Source organism: Mobula hypostoma, chromosome 11 (assembly GCF_963921235.1).
Source record: "Mobula hypostoma chromosome 11, sMobHyp1.1, whole genome shotgun sequence".
Classification (NCBI taxonomy): Eukaryota; Metazoa; Chordata; class Chondrichthyes; order Myliobatiformes; family Myliobatidae; genus Mobula; species Mobula hypostoma.
In genome coordinates, this window is record NC_086107.1 from 43,126,900 (window position 1) to 43,146,566 (window position 19,667).

General features: G+C 39.6%; 1 protein-coding gene across 2 annotated transcripts in view; it reads left to right on the top strand.

Moving 5' to 3' along the window:
• The window catches only part of LOC134354273 (protein inscuteable homolog), a 433,993-nt gene that overhangs the window by 269,382 nt on the left and 144,944 nt on the right, over positions 1–19,667 (top strand). For both annotated transcript variants that reach the window (XM_063063187.1, XM_063063188.1), the window contains exon 7: positions 16,121–16,246. In XM_063063187.1, coding sequence (XP_062919257.1) covers positions 16,121–16,246 — 126 coding nt within the window. The remainder of the gene's footprint in view (positions 1–16,120; positions 16,247–19,667) is intronic.

Here is a 19,667-nt window from a genome sequence, read left to right on the forward strand (position 1 = left end):
CTATTTGATTAGGTAAAAATTAGATTTTTTTGTAGGCAGTTGAACCTAATAAATAATATTTTAAAAATACCTCTCATATGAAAAGCAAAATGGTTGACAAAGAGAAACTACAGAAGATGAGAAAGGGGTTCATCTAATCACTTGTGTTAATAAGGCTGTGTGGATTAACAGATTTTTTCAAATATCTTTTCATTACATGTCTTATAAACCATGGAAGTCTAAATAGGATATCACAAACATAATAGTTACATGTAAGCACAGAATAGTGAAGATACATTTAACATTAAATTCTCTGAGGGAAGTGTATATGTAGAACATTTTAAAGGAAGTTGTGACAATCTACCAATATCAATGATCTATGGATATTTCTAATTAAAATTCTCTTTGATTTACTGCCAATAGGGGTAGCATTTTATCATTCCTCACTTCATCAGGTGAAATGTCTTTAAGTCTTCAAAAGCCAGTAATAGCTTTCCTGGGTCGTGAGGAAGGCTGGGTGTAAAGAATTATACCTACTATGTCATTTCTGCTGGAATAGAATATACTGTATTAGTGAGTCACATCAGAGAAGAAAGTTTTAACAGCATGACTCAACAGCGACAAAGTAGCTCAACAGTTCTTGAATGGATCTGCTGTGTGGAATAAAATAGGTAGTTGGTATTTCAATGTGGTGCAGTGCCTGAACTCCAACTTTAAAAAAATCATTTTACGCTTTTACTCTGAAATAAATTGAAATGGCTAAAAGCTCATCTTGCCTGTGTGACTCACTGATTTTGTATTTTGGTTTTAATCCTATATATTGATTTTTTTTTTGAAAACCTATGGTCTCAGAAGTAGAGAGGTCTCAGCTCTTCCTCATTTTGTGGCCACTAATTGAGATAACCACAAAATAACTTTTTTTAAATAAAATTTTAATTCACTCTTTGATTTGAAATTGTGCAAGCTGAATCTTGCAAAAAAAGGTACAATGCCAGCTTTGAAGCCTCATTTAAAAAAAGTTTTATTTGATATGTTAAGGTCCAGTGCCTTTATTGATACCTATGAATTCTCTTGAAACTTCAAAAGCATAAGAAACAGATGCAAGAATAGGCTAGCCAGCCTTTAAATTCTGCTTTGCTATTCAATGACCAATCCTTGAATTGAGCACCAGAATCCAAATTTCATTTTCTGTTGATCCTTGCCTTAGATTCAGCCGCTATGCTTCCACTGCCCCCTTAATAACTTGATGTTGACCACTACCTGGATTGAAGAAACTACTCATCTCAGTCATGAATGACTCATCCTTATTCTGCGACTATCAGTCGTGGTTCTTAATACTTCACATAGGGGAAATATCTTTTCGACAGCTACCCCTGTGAAGACCTGCAAGAGTTTTGTATGCCTTAATGAGATCACCTCCTAATCTTCTAAAGTCTGAAAATTAAAGGCTGTATTATTCTCTTGTCATAGGACAATCACATTCTCTCCACTTCCCATCTTGAGAATTATTGTGCCTGTGCACAACTACATAAATATTAAACAAAAAGCATGCATGCAGGAGATGGCTTTAACCAGTGTATTTACATTGCAGCAAGAGAGAGAGAGATAACAATGCACATGCGTAGACAACAGCGCATGTGCAGACAACAGATCAATATATAATGCCAAGGGGGAATGGGGGTTCTTGCTCTAAAAGAAAAATATGTATACATTGCACTTCACCTTCCCCTCTAGATTAATGCAACATAAAACTGTATATGAACAAAACATTCAACTTCCCTTTCATAAAACCATATTCCAAATAAACATGTTTTTACAATAATAGTCTATCATTAACTTCACAATTTTAAAGATTCAGTCTCTTGGATGGTGCTCTGTTTCTTCCAGGATAGTGCCTCTAGACCTGTGGAGTGGCATCAGGTTTGGCAGGTGTCTTGTCAATGATAAAGATCTTGTCATACCTCTGGAATTGTGGAGTGGCCTTGTACTTGGTAGGTGTCTTGTCTAAGACAATGTTCTCGGTCTCCCATGTCATGTTGCTGTCAGTGACATGATCATCACTGAGAGATAAGTCCAGTGACAGTAATGTGAACGTCTTGTTGGATCCAATCGACTCAGGCGGGTTATCGGTTGAGCATCCAGTATCTGGTCCAGATGACATCTCCATGTCTGATCTCCAACATCCACTGTATACCTCAGTGGTCCAGTTCACAAAGGTTTCAATGGTATATTTAATGTCAGAGAAATGTGTACAGTTTACATCCTGCTTTTTCCTACGCAACCATCCACAAAAACAGAGGAGTGCCCCCAAAGACTGAATGACAGTTAAATGTTAAAACCCCAGCTCCCCTCCCTCCTGCATGTAAGAGGCAGCAAGCAATGACCCCCCTCCCCGTACCAGCAAAAAAAAGCATCGGAACCCACCACCAAGTACTCAAGTGTGCATCAAAGCAATAGCAAAGACACAGACTTGCAGTACCACAAAGTACTACTCATTCATATGGTACTCGACATACCACAGGCTCTCTCTCCCCTAATAAGGGAGAAAGAGGTGTCTCTGTGTCACAGCGAGAGGGGAGACATAACAAATAACTTGCTGATCTGTAATGTTAAAAAGTCCATTGTGTTGCTTTTTTCGAGCTCTGTGCCCAAAGATCTCAGGTCTCTGGGCACACAGCCAGAGATCTTCCAACTCCCATGACACACCAATCTCCTTCAGGACATGAACCTTTGATCCACCTGTCTCCAGGGCCAAAGATTTCGGACCTCTGAAGGTGAGCTAAGCTCTTAGGCCACATCCTTGGCATGTCAAATAACGGCCAGTTTGAAACCCTGAGAGTGGGTCCCATTCCCGTAAAGAACCGAAGTCAGCATGTAACTCCAGGTCAGGGTCTTCAAAAGAACACTGATAGGGAAAAACAGAGATATTAAAGATGGAAATAGAGCTGTTTCTAAAGATGCAAGCAAAGGAGTTGCCATTTAGCGCCATCATGACTAAGCTCTGCCCTCTTCTTGTAGCTATTTTATTGGGTGTCCACTTGTCTTCTGGGTAATCAGGCGCTAGGATTTCCTGTCCAATCTCAAAGCTCCTTGTTGCTTCACTTGGCAACTGGTTGAATGGTTTATTCTGTACTTCCCTCCATAGATCTAGTTTCAGAAGGTCTATGTGAGATCTCAGATACCTGTTCATGAACAGCATTGCAGATGTTTGATTTGCCATTGTATGAACAGAGATCCAATACACGAAAAGGAAGCTGTCCACCTTGTGCGCTAGAGAAATGTCCTCCTTGTTCATCGCTTTAATGGACTTCTTGAGGGTTTGGATAAACCTTTCAGCTAACCCATTCATTGCTGGGTAGTGAGGAACTGACTCGAAATGTCTGATGTCATTTTTCTTCATGAACATTCGGAATTCTTCTGACATGTATTGTGGTCTATTGTCCCTCACAATTTGCTCTGGTAAGCTACTTCTGGTAAAGATAGTCCTCAGGGTGGAGACGGTCTTTGCTGAGGTGGCCGACTTCATTGGTATTACCTCTGGCCACTTCAAATGAGCATCCACAGTAATCAGAAACATGGAGTCCATGAACGGTCCAGCAAACTCAATACATACCCTTTGTTAGGGCGAAAAAGGCCACTCCCACAGGTGTAACAGTACCTATAAGGGTGCACTTTGAACTTTTTGGCATCCCAAACAACTTTTGGCCAAGTCTTCAATCTGCTTACCATTTCCTTTCTCAAACACCTTCTCATTAGCATTAAGCAGTTGTGACAATCTCTGATTAGTGCTACCATTTGGGTTACAGTTGCCTAATCATGGCGCACTGAGAGCTTTGACCGAGTGCCAGTCTAGTTGGATTTTTCTCAACCATTCACGTCTGAAAAGTCATAAAGCTCTAACTGTTGTATTTGACCTCCATAAATCACATTTACTTTCAGGTTGCCTTTGGGAGACACTTATTCACCTCTGTAGGTCTTCAACATCATTGAGGTCTTCTCTAATTTTACCTTAGAAAACAGTCTATCGTAGTCAGCCTCTGGAATTATAGACCAACCTGACACTGTATCCAGCTCCATTTTCAGTTTTATGCCGGACACATCTATTATGATCCAAATGATTTTGTGACCTGCTTCAGTAATACTATGCAGTTCTAGGCATGACAGCTCACCTCTGTCAGATCCTATGTTGTCTGATTCTGTTTTACATTCGGTTACCTTATGCATTTGCTTAGTTTTGTTTTTGAGACTTTTCACTTGTTTGTTCTTTTTGTCTGACTTGCGCACTATAGGACCTTGTCTGTAACACTTTTTCCTTGAACCAACGGTCATTTGCATCATGGGAGAATTTGCCACATCTACAACATTTTTGAATTTTGCACTATTCAGGAACATTTTGTGCATTTCATGTTCTAACTTCCTTTTCTGTTGTTCGGCTGTATCCTTTGTCTCTAATGATAATGCAATGGACAATGCCTGTTCTGAGGTTAGATCCCTTTCAGACAGAAGCCTCTTTTGAGTTCTTTGACAATGCATGCCACATAAAAGCCTGTCCCTTAATGCATCAGAAAGTCCATCTCTAAATTCACAGTACTGGGAAAGTTTGTGCAGTTCTGCAATGTATTCAGAAAGGCTTTCATCTTTTTTACTGGTTCTTTTTGTAAAATCTAAGTCTCTCAGCTATTACCAGTGGTTTAGGGCTCAAGTGATTTTGTAAAGTTGTAACAACTTCATTGAATGTCTTGCTCACTGGCTTCGCAGGTGTTACTAGGTTGTATTAGAGATGTACGTTCTTACACCCATTAAGCTAAGAAGTGTAGAGGCTTTCTTTTGCTCCTCTACATTGTTCACGTTACAATACAGTTCAACCCTCTCGATGTATGACTCCCATCCTTCATGAGCACTATTTAATTCGTCAACTTTCCTGACTGGAGCCAATGCCGTGCTATTTTCACCTTAAATTCAGTGTGTCTTTCACAGTTACTCATGCGTACATTAGCGTCCATGATGGCCTTCCCTGCACTATTTAACTCTTGCTGTTTTGTCCCGTAATTGTGCCATAACTGTCGGGGCAGTTCGTGATATTTTCTGACATTCAGGTTCGCGATTGTCGCCAACTTGTTGTGTCTGTACAACTACATATGTATTAAATAAAAACATGGATGTGGGAGATTTGTTTAGCTGGTGTATTCACATTGCAGCGAGAGAAAGAACAATGTGCATGTGCAGACAACAGCTCAATACATAGTGCTACAGGGGGGAGGTCATTGATCTAAAAGAAATAGATCCATACATTGCAGGAATCAATCTCTTAAACTTTTGTTGGACTATCTCTATTGCAAACCATCCTTCCTCAGGAAGGAAGATCTGTATACAGTATCTCAAGCACAATCTCACAAAAGTTCCAATATAGTTTCATCGAGATTTGAAAGCTTTTCTAGGACGCACATGACACCTTTCTAATTACTGAGTCCACCAGCACTGTGGTGAGGAAGGGAAGTACGATGTTAGCATCCATTTCAAGAGCACTAGAATATAAAATCAACGATGTAACGTTGAAACTTTATGAACCACTGGTGAGGCCCCATTTAGAGTATTGTGGGCAGTTCTGAGCCACTTGGAAAGGATGTGCTGCAATTGAAGAGGGTTCAAAGGATGTTCATGAAAATGATTCCAGCATAGAATGGCGTCATATGAAGAGCTTTTGATGGCTCAGGGCTGTATTCACTGGAATTCAGAAGAATGAGCAGTGACCTAATTGAAACCTATTGAATGGTGAAAGGGCTTGAGCGAATGAACATGGAGAGATTGTTTCTTTGATGGGAGAGGTTAATACCAGAGGACACAGCCTCAGAACAGAGACGTGTGATTTTTGAATGGAGCTGAGGAGGAATTTCTTTATCTAGATTGGTGAATCTGTGATGTTTGTTACCACAGGCAGCTGTGGAGGCCAAGTCTTTATGTATATTTAACATACAGATTGTTAGATTCTTGATTTGTCAGGGCATGAAAGGATACGAGGAGAAGGCAAAAGATTGGGGCTGAGAGGAAAATTGATCAACCATGATGAAATGACAGAGCAGACTCGATGGGCCAAATGGCCTAATTCTGCTCCTATATCTTATAGTCTTATTAATTCTCTGTGTTTCCTTTCAATCCTGTACATTAGAATAAAATCTACTTTTATTTCTTTTCTAACAAGACTTTGCGCATATCAAAAATAAAGTTAAGAGTGTATAGAAATGATATTTTGTCATTCTCCATCAAATCTCAAAGAATATCTGATTGCAATATTTCTTATGTAACTGATGCTGGCATGAGGCAGGCCTGTTTGCCAATATCAGTTAATTGACTCGAAAGGTTACTGTTCATTATGCTGTTAATATCTCTACATCTTTTCTGATCTCTTGATGTTTCTCGAGGGACTTGGATGTCCATGTTTTTCCAGGATGAGATAAACACTAATTTCCTGCTGCTGTGGATACATCCAGTCCAGGATTTAGATATTTTGATTCAAGGAATCACCTACTGGTTATATAAAAACAATATTTACTTGTGGACCTGAGCAAAGAAGAAAGATTTTCCTGCTGGCCATCACGTAGCAGAGATGGCTCCATGCTTTCCAGACTCAGTACTTCACTCTAAATGCACTCACACTCTCTATTGATTCTATTTAACCAAATTCAACTTTGCTGTCTTTTCTCCTCATTCATCATCCTAAGCACATTAACTTGTGAGTACCCATCTTTCTCTCATTTAAAACTTTCATCCCATTTGAACAAGTGCTTTCTTGATCTGGTACTTAACCAGGTGATTGTATCTCAGAAAGCAGTGACTAGCAGCTGCTTCAAAAATTAAGTTTCAATAACTTAACCCCATTTTGCAGGTGATTATATTTTCCTGTTTGACTGCTCAACAATAGTATTCATTTAACTTTATGTTTAGAAGGCATTCTTAACTGCAATGCCAGCAAGGAGAAATGTGATTTTAAAAACTAATGATATATCTCAATTGAAAGTTTTGGTTTGAAAAAAAATCAGCACAACAATAGGAAAAGAACATGTGACCATTTTGCATTGTGCAACAACAAATGATGAATGTAGAAAGAAACTGCTTTATTATCCATTGATTAACTTAAAAATCTCAGAGAATCTCAAGCATTAGGTTTGAGCCGGATATGTCAAAAATCCTTGCTTTATTTATATTCCTAGGAAGTGCCTAGGAATTAAGAATTTAAAACTAAAAATGGCTTTGATTGTGATTATATAATTGAACATTGCATAGGGGCCTTTGCCTATTGTTTCTAGGTTTGTGTTCAAACATCGTTTTGGGGTTAAAATCTCATTTACATTCCATTTGTGGATTGTCTAAACAAAATGTTTAATGTCTTAATGGCTTAAAGCTCATTGGAGCTTAACTTGTAATCTTGGTCAAGTTACAGTAATCATGTCTTGGGAAGAATGAAAAAGCAACAAATATTGTGTTTGCATCCTAAGTTGTGAGGAACTCCAAAATACACTCAGTGTCCACTTTATTAGGTACACCTGTACACATGCTTGTTAATACAAATATCTAATCAGCCAATCACATGGCAGCAACTTAATGCATAAAAGCAAGCAGACATGGTCAAGAGGTTCACTTGCTGTTCAGACCAAACGTTAGAGTGGGGGAAGAAATGTAATCTAAGTGACTTTGATGGTGGAATGTTTGCTGGTGTCAGACAGGGTGCTTTGAGTATCTCAGAAACTGCTGATCTTCTGGGATTTTCACGAACAATCTGTATAGTTTATAGAGAATAGTGCAAAGAAGCTAAAAACATCCTGTGAGTGGCTGTTCTGTGGGCAAAAATTCCTTGTTACTGAGAGGCCAGAAGAGAATGGCCAGACTGGTTCAAGCAGACAGGGAGGTGACAGTAACTCAAATAACCATGTGTTACAACAGTAGTGTGCAGAAGAGTATCTCAGAATGTACAACATGTCAAACTTTAAAGTGGCTGGGCTAAAGCAACAGAAGCCCACATGGGTTTCAATCCTGTACCTAATAACGTGGTCACTGAGTATATATTATTTCTTATTGAGATGCAAAAAAAGTATATGCTGTTAATGTGAGGTATAAGTCAGATTTGATGTGATGGCCAAGTTATTTCAAGTATGGCTTCTATAGAACATAAATATCTGTCAGTGTGTAAATTTGAGTCAGACCTAAATGTTCTCACTGGATGTGCCAAGTTAAAATTGAAGCAATAAATATTAATAAGTGATGACATGATTTCAGAAATTGGATAGAGAACAGGAAGTCTTGTAGATATGGTGAAAACAGAATACATAAAATTTCCATTTCTTGCTCAAGAAAATTTACCAGCAAGTGAATATTCCTTGATGGTAAAAATAACATGGCCCTCAGTTTTGATGAGGAGTGGGTCGTGCATTTTGCAATATGAATGGAAGGAGGCCTTTTCAGGCAATCATTGTGCTCCCTATGTCAATTAGGTGATCACTGATCTAAACCTATAGTCAATTCAACCAAAATTTGCATTTTCCATGATACTCTGATTTAAGTAAGTTACTGATCAGTGTTTAGAATTTCTGTTGATTCCTAGCAACATTTTGGGGGAGACAATTTTAGAATTTGTATGTGACAATACTTTCTGCCATCACTCTTGAATAATCTATTCTTAATTTTGTATTCTTTTATTTTAGCTCCCCTTGCGCAAAGAAACTACTTACTTCTCTTTATAGTCAGATCCTTTCAACATTGTAAACACATTAATTATTTTGATCTTCTTCCTTCTGGATATGAGAACTCAAGCAGGGACTATTAAGTGAACCTGCTTACTTTGGTATCTTGGATTGGAATTGGTAAATCTATGCCGCATCTTTTGGTACTTATATCTTTCATAACACACAGTGTGTATGTAAGTAACGGTACTCTAAATCTGCATCATAACTTGAGGTGCAGCCCTTTGGCCAGTGAGATAAGGTAATTGAGCAAGAAAGTTGACAAAGGCTTTCCTTGTGGTGGGCAGCAGGGAGACCACAGTCAGATCCACCTCATTTCTTGAGGATTGTTATAGTTAAAGCATCCCTGCGATCTCTTGGAATATCTCCACCTTCCCAGATGGTTGCAGTTGAAGCTCAACTAGGATATTATCTTCTCCTGTCTTTGTTAATTCCTTAGTTGTGATGTGGCTGCATGAAAGACCTCAGTAGGCTTTTGTGGAATGGTACTCACATCTGGAACAGAACTGTGGTTTGAAATGCTTCTTTCAACAGGTGTTCTCTCTGTTCCTGATGAGTCTAGTCTGGCTCCAGATTCCAGGCATGCAGACTTATGGTGGCTGGGCTTTTAGAGTGCTACAGATCTGCCATGTAGTTGGACACTAGATATAACCATCACTCTGTAACAGCTCCAATAATGATGCCGGGAGGTCCGGCAACAAGCAAACACAATTTTACTCAACCTTGCCCAAGTGTTTAACCCTATCAGTTGGAAAGGCCTGTAAAACCCCTTTCTGAAATTCAGATGCTCTTGGAAATTTGTCTCTATATTCCAGGATGGTATGAACACCTTGGTATTAATAAGTGGACCCAAAGTAGAATAATTCTCATTGAAGACCAATGTTTACAAGCTGACAATTGCTCCAACAATTTTGTTTTGCAATCTTTCTGCATTGAGACAGACATTGATCATGAATTTCACCACCGTTTTCAAAGCACCAGTGCAGCCTTTAGAAGAATGAGGTGGTGGGTTTACTGGACAGCAGAGATCCTTGAGACAATGGCAACTGAAGCACTGGGAAAATACAACCAATGCTGACCCGTAAAATGTACCAAGAGAGTAAGGGAACCAGTATCAGTGTACTCTCCAGGCTGACACTGTCAGGACGGAGGCCCTAATTCTTTCCAGACAGCCATTCTCTTCACACGTCCATCACCGGGCTCCTGAATCAGGATGCAGACTAACCATAGGAAGATGATACTAGGTGGGTGAAGGGAAAGATTTAAGCATGAGCTCAAAGTGTCATTGTAGAAATGGAACATCTGCACTAACTGGTCAGCTTTGGCACATAAACATTGGAATTGATGAAGAAGTTCCCGGAGTGGCATTGATAATATTGAGGTGAAGCCCATCAGGAGCACACTGAAATTCTATCTGAGATGAGGGGGAGGAGGGAGAGAGTTCACTCATTAGGTTCTATATAACATCATGACCATTAGACAATAGAGCAGAATCAGTCCATTCAATCCTTGAGTCAGCTCCACGATTCCGTCATGGTCAACTTATTATCGCTCTCAACTCCATTCTCCTGCCTTTTTCCTGTAAACTCTGATGCCCTTACTAATCAAGAACTTATCAACTTTAACTTTAAATATACTCATTGACTAGGCCTCCATAGCCATCTGCGGAAATGAATTCCACAGATTCACCACCTTTTGATTCCTTCTCATCCCAGTCCTATGCTGTGGCTGTACCCGATTGCCCTACATTCTTTGAAACTCCAGTGAGTTCAGTCACAGAGTCATCAAACATGCTTATATATATTAACTCTTTCATTCCCAGGATTATTCTCGTGAACCTCCTCTGGACTCTCTCCAATGCCAGCACGTGGAAGCCATTTTTCATAATTCCATCAATCATCCTAGTGACAGAAGCACTGGCGAAACACAAGCAAAACACAAGAAGCAATCAGATAGATGTCTGCTGATTTCTGCATGTATTGCAATGAAAACTGTAACAGGGTGTCAGATGCTAACTATTGGTTGGATCCATGAATGTGATACCAGTATTTCTCCGGTGATTTTTAAAAAATATATAGAAGTTTGTGGTGCTTGACCAGGTAGATGAAGGATGCAACACCAATGAGACATCAAGCATCGTATCTTCACCACCCCTCTCTCCAATTCTGAATGCACTGCTCTCCACTCTTCGCACCAACTCTAACCTCACCATCAAACCTGCAGATGGGGGGGGGGGGTACTGTAGTAGTCTGGCAAACTGAAATCTACCTTGCGGAGGCTCAACGATAGTTGTCAGACACCTCCTCTTATTTATCCCTCGAACAGGATCCCACTAAGGAGCACCAGGCCATTGTCTTTCACATCATCGCCAACATTATTAGCTCTGGGGGATCTCCCATCCACTGCTACCAACCTCATCGTTCCCTCACCCCACACCTCCCGTTTCTACCTCCTAAACTTGCCTGTCCAGGTGGATCCATTGTTTCAGCTTGTTCCTGCCCCACTGAGCTCATATCTGCATACCTCGACTCTGTTTTTATTCCCGCCCCCCCCCCCCCCCGGTTCAGTCTCTTCCTACATACATTCATGGCACTTCACACGCTTTTGATCTTTTGAAAGATTTTATATTCCCTGGCCTTGAGCATTTTATTTTCGTCATGAATGACCAGTCCCTATATACCTCCATCCTCCAGCAGGAAGGCCTCAAAGCTCTCCGTTTCTTTCTGGACACCAGACCCAACCAGGTCCCCTCCACCACCACTCTCCACTGTCTAGCGGAACTTGTCCTCACTCTCAATAATTTCTCCCTTGACTCCTTCCATTTCCTTCAAACAAAAGGGGTACTCCATGGGTACTTGCATGGATCCTAGCTATATCTGTCTTTTTGTTGGCTGTAAGGACTAGCCTATGTTCCAAGCCTACACTGGTGTCACCCCCCTACTTTTCCCATGCTACATCATTGACTACATTGGTGCTGCTTCTGAGCTCGTTGACTTCTTCAACTTTGCCTCCAAATTCCACCCTACCTTCAAATTTACCTGGTGTCTTGAGACAGCTTATCCACTGATGTCTATTACAAATCCACTGACTCTCACAGCTACCTTGACTATATTCCTTCCCACCCTGTTACTTGTAAAAATGTCCTCCCCTTCTCTCAATCCTCCGTCTCCGCCACATCTGCTCTCAGGATGAAGCTTTTCATTCCAGAACAGAGATATCCTCCTTCTTCAAAGAAAGGGACCTCTCTTCCTCCACAATCAAAGCTGCCCTCAACCGCATCTCTTCCATTCTGCACATATCTGCCCTTACCCCATCCTCCTGCACCCTATCAGGGATAGGGTTCCTCTTGTCCTCATTTACCACTTACCACCTTCCACGTCCAGCTCATAATTCTCCATAACTTCCGCCATTTTCAATGGACCACTAAGCACATCTTTCCCTCTCCCCCCTTTCTGCTTTCCACAGGGTTCGCTCTCTTTTACTAATCAACTTCCCAGCTCTTAACCTCATCCCTCCCCTGCTCCTGGTTTTGCCAATCACCTTGTGTTTCTTCCTCCCCTCCCCCACCTCCTAACTCTGAGTCCCCATCTTTTTTTTTCTCCAGTCCTGTTGAAGGGTCTCAGCCCGAAACGTTGACTGCACTCTTTTCCATAGATGCTGCCTTGCTTGCTGAGTTCCTCCAACAATGTGTGTGTGTTGCTTGGACTTTCAGCATCTGCAGATTTTCTCTTGCTTGTTGACTATGGAATGATTGTTGACGTCCAATGGGTTGGTTTTATTATCTCAGAAACTTCTGATCTTTTGGGATTTTACGCACAACAGTCTCTACAGTTTACAGAAAATGGTGTGAAAAACAAAAAAAAAAAACAACATCCAGTAAATGGCAGTTCTGTGGGTGAAAATGCCTTGTAATTAGAGACGTCCTAAGAGAATGCCCAGACTGCTTCAAACTGACTTGAACTCAGGTAAACACATGTTACAACAGCGGTGTGCAGAAGAGCATCTCTGAACACACACTGTACATTGAACCCTGAAGTACATGGGCTACAGCACCAGAAGACCACGAACATATTGAAATACATTCAGTGGTCACTTTATTAGGTACCTCCTGTGATTGTGTATTGATTTTTAGGTGTTAAGAGAGTGAAGGCAAGTACTGATGAAGTAAAGTATCAGCCACAATCTTTTTGAAATATAGTGTGGTGTTGAGGGACTAAATGGTTTACTACTTCTAAGCCTAACATTATTGTAGATTTCTGCACTTGTCTGTGAAAGTAGTTATTACAATAAAGAAATTTGTTTAAAGAAAAGCTTAATATAATTTTGAAATGGATAAATTTTAGAATTTATTTTCATTTTTAATAAATACTTTGAAAATAAATAAAAATATAAAACTAAAAGTGACGTAGTCCTGGAGTTTCAAGGACATTCAATAATATTCACCTGCAGTGTCAATGCGTTTATTAACTGCACTCTGCTTTACAAAAAAAAAGGTATAAATTTTCATCCCTTTTGGGATTTGTTAGAGCACTTACTCTATGGTTGACCTTGCTCTTGAAATATATTATCCACATTGATAATTTCCCTAAAATCTGTACTTTTAAAAGATTTAACATCTTCAGCCAAAAGCTTAACACGTGTAACCAAGCATTCATAAATTATTGAAGAGAGGCTCAATTATTTGATCTATTACCTCTAGTCATTGTTGTTTTGTTATACAGCAGTCCTAATCTGTATTACTAGATTGTTAATCTATGTATTTGCATGAGTTCCTTCAGTATATTTGGTGGATTGTCAACTGTCTGTTTATTAATTACCTGGTATACTCTACCATAAATTTTCGAGGCGTAATTGGATTGTATTCAGGAATTATTTCTGGCATATAGAACTATTAACTAGATCAGCAATGCTTCCAGTAAACAGGTGCTTATTAAGCTTTCATGTACAAGACATTTGAAATATTTGTTTCCCAAAACGTATGTGGTGAGAACTTTCATGTTTAAAAAGTGATAAAGACTTGCATATGTTGATCACAGATCCAGGTACACGAATCTTTGAAATCTAGCGCTTTTGAAAATCTATTTAAACTTTTAACCCACTTTTTCTTACCTTGATAATGTACTGTATGTTTCAGACTTGGTTCTTGTCCATTTAGAAATAGTATGATTTGCACATCAAGATGATATCTTGTATTTTGTAATTTAATTGATTGTGTATAGATGCTTCAAGAAAATACAAGTGAGATTGTGTGAAAGAAAGATATATTTATTATTGTGTGAGCATCTTATTAACAAGTTACCTTGATTTATGGCCATATTCTCGGAAAGGTAATTAAGGGTGACTTAGACAATAACCTGAAATGCACTTAATTCATGACTCAGGTTGTAATCATTTTCATTAGAATGCATTATGGAAACATTTCTATTAATTAGAATAGTATATCAAAGTAATCTTTTGAAGTTATTAGCTTGTAGTCTTCAACTATTTCAATATTCATGAATAATAATTTTCATGAAATTATTTGTTCATGGTCACCTGAAGTGTCTCTGCCTAGGCTGTGCTTCCGTCCCTAATGGTTTCAGATGCACTACTCAATTTAAAATGGACAATTAGCAACATATTTCAAAAGAATTATTAATTGCAATCAATGTGAAAAAAATCTATCAGTTGAAGAAATCAACTCTTTATGTTTTAAGAAAACTCTTTGAGAAAGCAAATGGCACTCTAATAAAAGGAGGAAGGCAGCAGAAAGGAAATTATAGACCAGATAACATGACCTCAATGGTTGGGAAGATGTTGGAGACAATTGTTAAGGATGAAGTTACGGAGTACTTGGTGACACAGGACAAGATAGGGCAAAACTAGTATGGTTTCCTTAAGAGAAAATATTGCCTGATGAATCTGTTGGAATTCTTTGAGGAGATTACAAGTGGGATAGATAAAGGGGATGCAGTGGATGAGTGGGAATAAAAGTATCCTTTTCTGGTTGGCTGCCAGTGGCTAGTGGTGTTCCGCAGGGGTTGATGTTGGGATGGCTTCTTTTTATGCTGTGTATCAGATGATGGAACAGATGGCTTTGTTGCCAAGCTTGCAGATGATATGAAGATTGGTTGAGTGACAGGTAGTGTTGTGGAAATAGGAAGGCTGCAGAAGGACTGAGACAGATTAGGAGAATGGAGAAGAAAGTGGAAAATGAAATATAATGTTGGAAAATGCATGGTCATGCACTTTGGTTGAAGAAATAGATGTGGAGGCTATTTTCTAAATGGAGAGAACATCCAAAAATCTGAGATGCAAAGTGACTTGGAATTCCTTGTGCAGAGCATAATAAAGGTTAACCTGCAGGTTGAGTTGGTGGTGAGGAAGGCATATGCAATGTTAGTAATCATTTCAATAAGTCTAGAATATAAGTGGAGGAATGTGATGCTGTGGCTTTATAAGGCACTGGGGAGGCCTCATGTTTAGCATTGTAAACAATTTTGGCTCCTTACCTAAGAAGAAATGTGCTGACATTGGAGACTGTTCAGAGGAGGTTCACAAAGATGATTCCGGGAATGAAAGGGTTATTGTATAAGGAACATCTGATGGCTCTGGGGCTGTACTTGCTGGAATTAGAAGGATGAGGAGGAATCTTATTGAAAACTTTTGAATGTGAAAGCAGATGTGGAAAGGATGGTTCCCCATGGTAGGGGAGTCTATAACAAGAGGGTACAGCCTCAGGATAGAGGAACGTCTGTTTAAAACAGAGATACAGAGAGCTGTAGAGGCCAGGTCGTTGGGTGTATTTAAGACAGAGATTGATGGGATCTTGACTAGCCACAGCATCAAAGATTATGGGGAGAAGGTCAGCGAATGGAGCTGAGGAGGGGAACAAGGATCAGCCATGATTAAATGAGTATCAGACTTGATGGGCCAAATGGCCTAAATTCTGCTCCTATGCCTTATGTCCTTATGGTCTAACTCAGCAGTCCAATATCGAAGCTGATTAGTTTGGTTTCACTTTAAAATATGTTACAAGATGCAGTATTCTGATTTTCACTGACCATTAATGATTGCTTGGAGAAGCTCATGATGAATTGTTGTTGTCTTATTAAAACATTGTGGTATTTTATTATATATAATGTCTTGCAGGTTGGATCAACTTGTGACTGAATTGGTTTTAGTCACACAAAATATGACAATAGAATCACATGATATCGTATAGAAAATAATATTTCTTGCTTTTGTGAAATACAGTATTCTGGTAGTGATTTAATATGTTTGATTCTTCGTACTAAGTAAATGATTTTTTTATATATAGATACCTTTACCCTGTTTAATAATAATAATTGCAGCTTACTTTAACTGATCTAAACAATCTTTGAAAAATGCTTTATAATGTTTGAATTATTTTTTCTCTATTTCAGGAAGGAGGGGTGGCAGTACTTTTCAAACTATGTAGACAAGATGCTCCTTGTTATTTGCATGTTCTTGCTCTCAGAGCATTGGCATCAATATGTGTTGTGGAAGAAGGCATCAATGAACTGGAAAAGGTATGGTTGTACCTTATTTTTGTACCTGCACCTTAAATGTAAAGAAAAAGAATAACAGATACTCTTTGTTCTTAAAATTGAAGATGATGAACAACCTTGTTCTTAACATTATAAGTGCAATTGCTGCGAATAAATGAAATCAGCCCTGCACATATCTGTAACCAGTTTATTATAACTCAAGAATAATTTGAGAGACCTGATTTGAAGAACACTCAGTGTATTTGGAGCTTTCATATGAGATAATTAGATGTTGCATCCACTAGTACTGGACAGGTAACTATTACCAAATAGAAGTAATAGGGTTTTGTGAAATATTTGTACCTGCTATGAATAATTTGTTTTAGTTTTGTCCAGGACTGACTTTATTTTTGTTAGCATCATAAGTTTAGAGTCATAGAGAAGTACAGCACAGAAATGGGCCTTTTGGCCCATCTAGTTCATACCAAAACCACTTAAACTCCCTAATCACAATGACTTGCACCGGGACAATAGCCCTCCATAACCCTACTATCCATGTACCTATCCATACTTCTCCTAGACATTGAAATCAAGTTTTCATAGACCACTTGTGCTGGCAGCTCATTCCACACTCTCACAACTCTCTGAATGAAGAAGTTTCCCCTCATGTTCCCTTTAAACTTATCTTTCACCCTTAAGCCATGACCTTTATTTGTGGTTCCACCCAACCTCAGTGGACAAAGCCTGCTTGCATTTACCCCATCTATACCCTCTTATGTTGTATACTTCTATCAAATCTCTCAACCTTCTACATTCTAAAGAATACAGTCCTAACCTATTCAATCTTTTTCATAACTGAAGTCCTCCAGACCCGATGAAATCCTTATAAATTTTCTTTGCACTCTTTCAAACTTGTTTACATCTTTCCTGTAGTTAGCTGATGAAAATTGCACACAGTACTTCAAATTAGACCTCACCAACGTTCAAACATTCAAAGGTCCAATTTACTGTCAGACAAATGTATACAATATGCATCCTGAAATGCTTTTTCTTTGCAACCATCCTTGAAAACAGAGGAGTTCCCCAAAGAATGAACGACAGTTAAATGCTAGGACCCCAAAGTACCCCTCAGCTCCCCTCCCTCCCGCGCATAAGCAGCAGCAAACCATCAAGCACTCAAGCGTGAGCAAAGCAATAGCAAAGACACAGACTTGCAGTTACCCCAAAGGCTGCGTTTCACCCAGTATACGACATTCCACAGGCTCTCTCTCTCTCCCTAATAAAGGAGAAGGAGGTGTCTCCGTTTTCCCAGTGAGCAGGGAGACATCACAAACAACTCACTGGTTTATGATGTTAAAAGTCTGTCTGTTGCTTTTTTCGAGCTCTGTGCTAAAAGATCTCAAAGATCTCCGGTCTCCAGGCACACAGCCACAGACATCCCAACTCCCTCGATGACACACGGGTCTCCTGCCGTGACACCAACCCTCGATCCACCCATCTCCAGAGCCCCGAGATCTTAGGCTTCCAAATCTGAGCCAGACTCTTAGGCCGAGCCATTGGCATGCCGAACAAAAAATGGTAAGTTATGGAACCCTGAGAGCAGGTCCCATTCCCACAAAGAACCGAAGTCAGCATGTAACTCCAGGTCAGGTTCTTTAAAAGAACCCTGAAAAGGAAAAATAAAGATATTAAAGATGGAAATAGAGCTGTTTCCGAAGATGCAAGCAAAGGAGACGACATTTAGCACTATCATTACTTCACCTCGCCTCTTCTACAACTTTAAAATAACATCCCATCTTCTGCTCTCAGTACATTAATTTATGAAGGCTAATATGCCAAAAAGCTTTCTTTGTGACCCTATCTACCTGTGATACCATTTCCAAAGAAATATGTACCTGTTTTCCAGATCCCTTTGTTCTACCACGCTCCTCAGTGCCCAACTGTTTATTGTGTAAGACCTTCTCTGGTTGGTCTGACTGAAGTGCAGAACCTCACACTTGTCTGCATTAAATTCCACCTGCTCGATGTCAGCCCATTTCTCCAGCTGATGCAGTTGCCTCTGCAAGCCATGATAGCTTTCCCTTCTGTCCACTACACCCAAAAATTTGCTGATCCAGTTAACCACATTATTATCCAGATTATTTACATAGATGACCAACAGTAAAGGACCCAGCCCCAACCCCTGTCCCACATCACTACTCACAAGTCTCCAGTCTGAGAGGTAACCCTCTACTACCACTCTCTGGCTTCTCCCACAAAGCCAATGTCTAATCCAATTGATTACCTCATCCTGAATGCTGAGCGACTGAGTCTTCATGACCAGCCTCCCATGTGGGACCCTGTAAAACACCTTACTGAAGTTTATGTAGACACTATCCACTGCCCTATCTTCATCTAATTTCCTGGTAACTTCCTCTAAAATCTCTTTAAGATTGGTTAGACATGACCTGACGCTCTTGAAGCCATGCTGATCAACCTTAATCAGTCCATGTCTATCCAAATACTTATATATCTGGTCCCTTAGAATATCTTCCAATAACTTTCTCACAATTGATGTCAGATTCACCAGCCTATAATTACACGGTTTCTGTTTAGAGCATTTTTTAAACAGCGGAACAAGAGAGGGTATCCTCCAATCCTTTAGTACCTCTCCTGTCACTAAAGATGTTTTAAATATCACTACAAGGGCCCAATCAATTTCTGCACTTGCCTCCTGTAGGGTCCAAGGGAACACCTTGTCAGGCCCTGGGGATTTATTCACCCTCATTTGCTTTAGGATAGCTAACACCCCCTCCTCTGTAATCTCTACAGGGTCCGTGAAGTTGATGCCAATTGTCTCATTTCCATAGACTCTGTATCTGTCTCCCAAGTAAATACAGATACAAAGAATACATTTGAGATCTCCCCCATCTGTTTTGGCTCCACACATGGATTACCATTCTGGTCTTCCAGAGGACCAGTTTTGCCCCTTGCAATCCTTTTGCTCTTCACAGATCTGTAGAATCCCTTTGGATACTCTTCCACTTTGTCTGCTAGAGAAACTTAATGCTTCCTTTTAGCCTTCCTTCTTAAATGTTCTCTTGCATTTCTCCATAAGCACCTCATTTTTTCCTACTTGCCTATACCTGCTATGCATCTCCATTTTACTCTTAACCAGGGCTTCAAAATCTCTTGAAAACCAAGGTTCCCCATACTTGGGATTGTTTAATCAGTCTGTAGTACCTCACCAAATACAATGCTGAAAAATACGTGCACATCAACATTGGTATGCTGAAATGTCTTGGTCAATAAAGGATGATACTCTGTCTATTTTTTCCCAATCAAGTTGTCCAACGCCATAGACTTATTATTTTGCATCAATTGTAAATAATGTAATAATTATGGAAGCTTGGCATTTTTTGCAGTGCAAGATCTCCTGCGCATTGGAGATATAATTTCATCTCTCTCTGCTTTGTATTGCTAT